The sequence below is a fragment of the Mastomys coucha genome, unplaced genomic scaffold (assembly GCF_008632895.1).
Source record: "Mastomys coucha isolate ucsf_1 unplaced genomic scaffold, UCSF_Mcou_1 pScaffold15, whole genome shotgun sequence".
In the NCBI taxonomy this organism is placed as follows: domain Eukaryota; kingdom Metazoa; phylum Chordata; class Mammalia; order Rodentia; family Muridae; genus Mastomys; species Mastomys coucha.
In genome coordinates, this window is record NW_022196897.1 from 104,783,424 (window position 1) to 104,787,059 (window position 3,636).

Below are 3,636 nucleotides of genomic sequence, written 5' to 3' on the forward strand. Positions count from 1 at the left end.
AAAAAAAAAAAAACAAAAACAAAAACAAAACATCTGAGCTCCACATGCATGTCATGACATATGCATACTTACCTATACCACATTCATATACACAAAACACATATTGGTGAAAGTATGGGAAATTTGAACAGTTTTCCACTGGTAATGTAATTAATGATGTAAATACTCTTTCCAAAGGTGATTTTGCACCTTTGGAAAATAGGCCCAGAGCTGTTCACACTCAACAAGCTCTCTACCACTCAACTACACCCCAAGTCCTCTACTGCCCCATTTGGAGACAGGGTCTCATTAAGAGGTCTAGGCTGGCCTTGAATTCATTCTATAGCTCAGGCTAATCTTGATTTTGTCAAACTTTTGCCTCCCTCCCACAAGCATCTAGGATTGTAGACCCACCTCCAGGCCCTGGCTTAAAGCCCCTATCCCTACTTTATTAAGTAATGTTTAAACCTGGTGGTGGTTGCGCATACCTTTATTCTCAGCATTCAGGAGGCAGAGGCAGGTGGATCTGAATTTGAGGACAGCGTGGTCTATAGAGCGAGTTGCAGGACAGCCAGGGCAATACAGAGAAAATATCTCGAAAAACAAAACAAAAAAGTTTAATTTTTAATTATGTGTATTTGTGAGTATATGTGTGAATACAGGTGCCCATGGAATCCATAAGAGGACAATTGAACTGATATGTAAATCAGTATCATATCATATCAGTAGACTGGGCTTTGGTCTATAAGAGCTGAGCTATCTTGAGCTCTCTGGAGGGCTTCTTGAGCAGGACACAAGGCTGTCAGCTTGAACCCCAGTTGTTACTTTTGCCACTCCCAAACATCCCTTGCTGAGGTTGGTCTTCAAGCTGAGGTTGGTCCTTGGCACTAGGGTGCTCTGGCCCACAACAGTCTGTAACTCTGGTTCCTGGGAATCCAACACCCTCTTCTCTCTTTCATGGGCAACTGTGCACACATGGTGCACAGACAATACGGGCAGGCAAACACCAATGCACACAAAATAAAAATAAGCCGTCAAAGTTTTTTCATTTAATATATATGGATGTATGTCAGTGCACCACATGTGAAACTGGTACTATTGGAGGCCAAATGAGGGCTTCAGAATCCCTAGAAACCAACCCAAAATGCTCTGGGCTGCCAAACAGAACTTGGGTACTCTCCTAGAGCAGTCAGCACTCTTACCTGTTGAGCCATTTCTGCAGCTCCCTCTGACATTTTTTTTTAAATTTATTTATTTTATGTGTATGAGTACACTGTAGCTGTACAGATAGATGGCTGTGAGCCATCATGTGTGTGGCTGCTGGAAATTAAACTCAGGACCTCTGCTGGCCCCACTCACTCCAGCGTAATTCACTGTAGCTGTCTTCAGATGCACCAGAAGAGGGCGTCCGATCTCATTACAGGTGGCTATGTGGTTGCTGGGATCCGAACTCAGGACCTTTGGAAGAGTCAGTGCTCTTACCCGCTGAGCCATCTCACCAGCCCCAGTCTGACATTTTTAAATGAATGGGGCTTTTTAGCAACCATAGTCTGTGCCTCCTATCAAGCAACATGACGTAAGCCCTGAAAGTTAGAACTACTAATCTCGGGTCTTTGGAAGGCAAGCAATCTCCTATTGACTTTTATCTTCACATTGTTTAGCAGACTCCTTTCCTCAAAGGTCAATTAGGAAACAAAAGGACAATGTGGTAGAAGACCAGCCAGAGTTGCACCAGGGCCTTACTGAAAACCACCTCCTTACATAGGACAATCTCCTATAGGAATTTTTCCAGCAAATGTGTTCCTTCCCCCTCCCCCCAAGAGACAGGGTTTCTCTGTGTAGTCCTGGCTGTCCTGGAACTCACTCTGTAGACCAGACTGGCCTGGAACTCAGAAATCTGCCTGCCTCTACCTCCTAAGTGCTGGGATTAAAGGTGTGTGCCACCACCTGGCTATGTGTTACTTATATTGTGCCTATATTAGCTAAAGCCCTGGTTTCATGCTGGGCCCCAAGAACCTTCTCTCTTAGCAACAGCGTTTACTGTTAAGGGACAAATAACAACACTCATTACCACTTTAAACACATGCTCATTTGGGGACAGAAGCGCAGCTGCGTCTGCCTCACAGACATGAGGCTCTGCATTCAATTTCCGTTTCCAGCATAGCAGAAAAAAGCTCAGGGGAGGCGGTAGACAGAAAGGCTTTATTTTTGTTTTCAGTGTGCTTCCTTCTACTTTAGCTTTATGTAAGCACTCAGAAGAACTTCCAGGTGACTCCACCAAGAGGCCATGCTGTACTCACTGTCTTACGTAGGTACTACGAGTGGGGCCGGGTAGACAGAAAGGCTTCATCTGCTTTGTGACCACTACTCTACTTAAGTCCCCAGTTCTCTATTTGAAGAGTCTTGGGTTAAGAGCTGGAGAATTCTCATAAGCAAATTCTTCTGTATGAGCTGGATCCGTAAACACACCAATGAAATCTATTTCTAGGAAGAATGGTCCATCCACCTTATCAGACAGAGTGAATCCTATAGAAGAGATCTACATATAAAATAAGAGAGATGGATTAGAATCTCATGTACTGATGCAGAGATGTTCTTCCTAAATCACTATGGAGCCTTCACACCGGCAGCCCTCAGCATGGTCTACTTTTTGTTTGTCATACTAAACTATAAGAAGTACAAATAGAAGACTGCTTTATTTTTTTTCCTTTCTTCTAGACAGAACTTTTGGTATATAGCCACAGCTGGCCTTCAACTCCTGAGCCTCCTCCTTCACCCCTCAAGTGCTGGGATTTACAGGGGTGTCCCAGCAAAACTGGGTGGTGCTTCTCCCATCCCCATCAAGTATTCTACTTAAGACAGTAATACAGCACGACCTCTCAAAGTTGTCTCCTGGAAGTTCTTCTGAGATCTTACATAATGATAAAATAGAATGAATCATACTGAAAACAAAAGCACTAACATCCCCCAGGACAGAGGTCCAAGTCCGCTTCAGTGCTAATAGAGGAGCCTGGGCAGGAATTTTAATCCGTCATCTGCCATCCATACAAAACAGACGGACCTCACAACTACTGTAGTTCACTAAGGAAGGCCTCATTAGGAGTAGAAACATCACCTTGTCCAGGACGAGTGGGCCCTGGACATCTCGTATCCTTCCTTGATTTGAAAAGAAAAACTTGGAGAAAGGAATCTGGAAAAAAAGAGAGCACAGTTAGTTATTTCAGAGCTGGACCATGCGCAGTTATTTCAGAGCTGGAACATGGACATTTGAGGCATTTGTTGGAACCACAATGATAAAAGAATATATAATTTCCATATCTAAATATTTTACATATGCTAAAAGCTATCATCCCAGCTACTCAGGAGACTAAGGCAGAGGATTACCTAAATTCACTGGTTCAAGACTAGCATGAGTAACATAACAAGACCACATTTCAATAAGTAGGTAAGTTAGTAAGTAGAAAAATTTATCTATGGGAAATGGCTAGCTCTTTCGAAAATTACAATTTTTTCAGGTGTTTTGTTTTTACAGTGCTGTAAATTTGGAAGCACTTTACCACTTTTCCTTAGACCAAAGATAGGCAACAGGCATGTGTGCACAAGTGCACAAGCACGCTCGCGCACGCACGCGCGCGCACGCGCACGCGCGTACACACA

The 3,636-nt window shown here is 43.5% G+C and overlaps 1 protein-coding gene across 2 annotated transcripts in view; it reads right to left on the reverse strand.

Annotated features, from left to right (window-relative positions):
* Nucleotides 1-2,162: 2,162 nt before the first annotated feature.
* Nucleotides 2,163-3,636, reverse strand: part of Ndufaf1 (NADH:ubiquinone oxidoreductase complex assembly factor 1) — an 11,418-nt gene continuing 9,944 nt past the window's right edge. For both annotated transcript variants that reach the window (XM_031371526.1, XM_031371527.1), the window contains exons 4-5: nt 3,095-3,169; nt 2,163-2,518 (exon numbers count right to left, since the gene is read on the reverse strand). In XM_031371526.1, the coding sequence (XP_031227386.1) occupies nt 2,369-2,518; nt 3,095-3,169 (225 nt within the window). In that variant the 3' untranslated portion in view covers nt 2,163-2,368. The remainder of the gene's footprint in view (nt 2,519-3,094; nt 3,170-3,636) is intronic.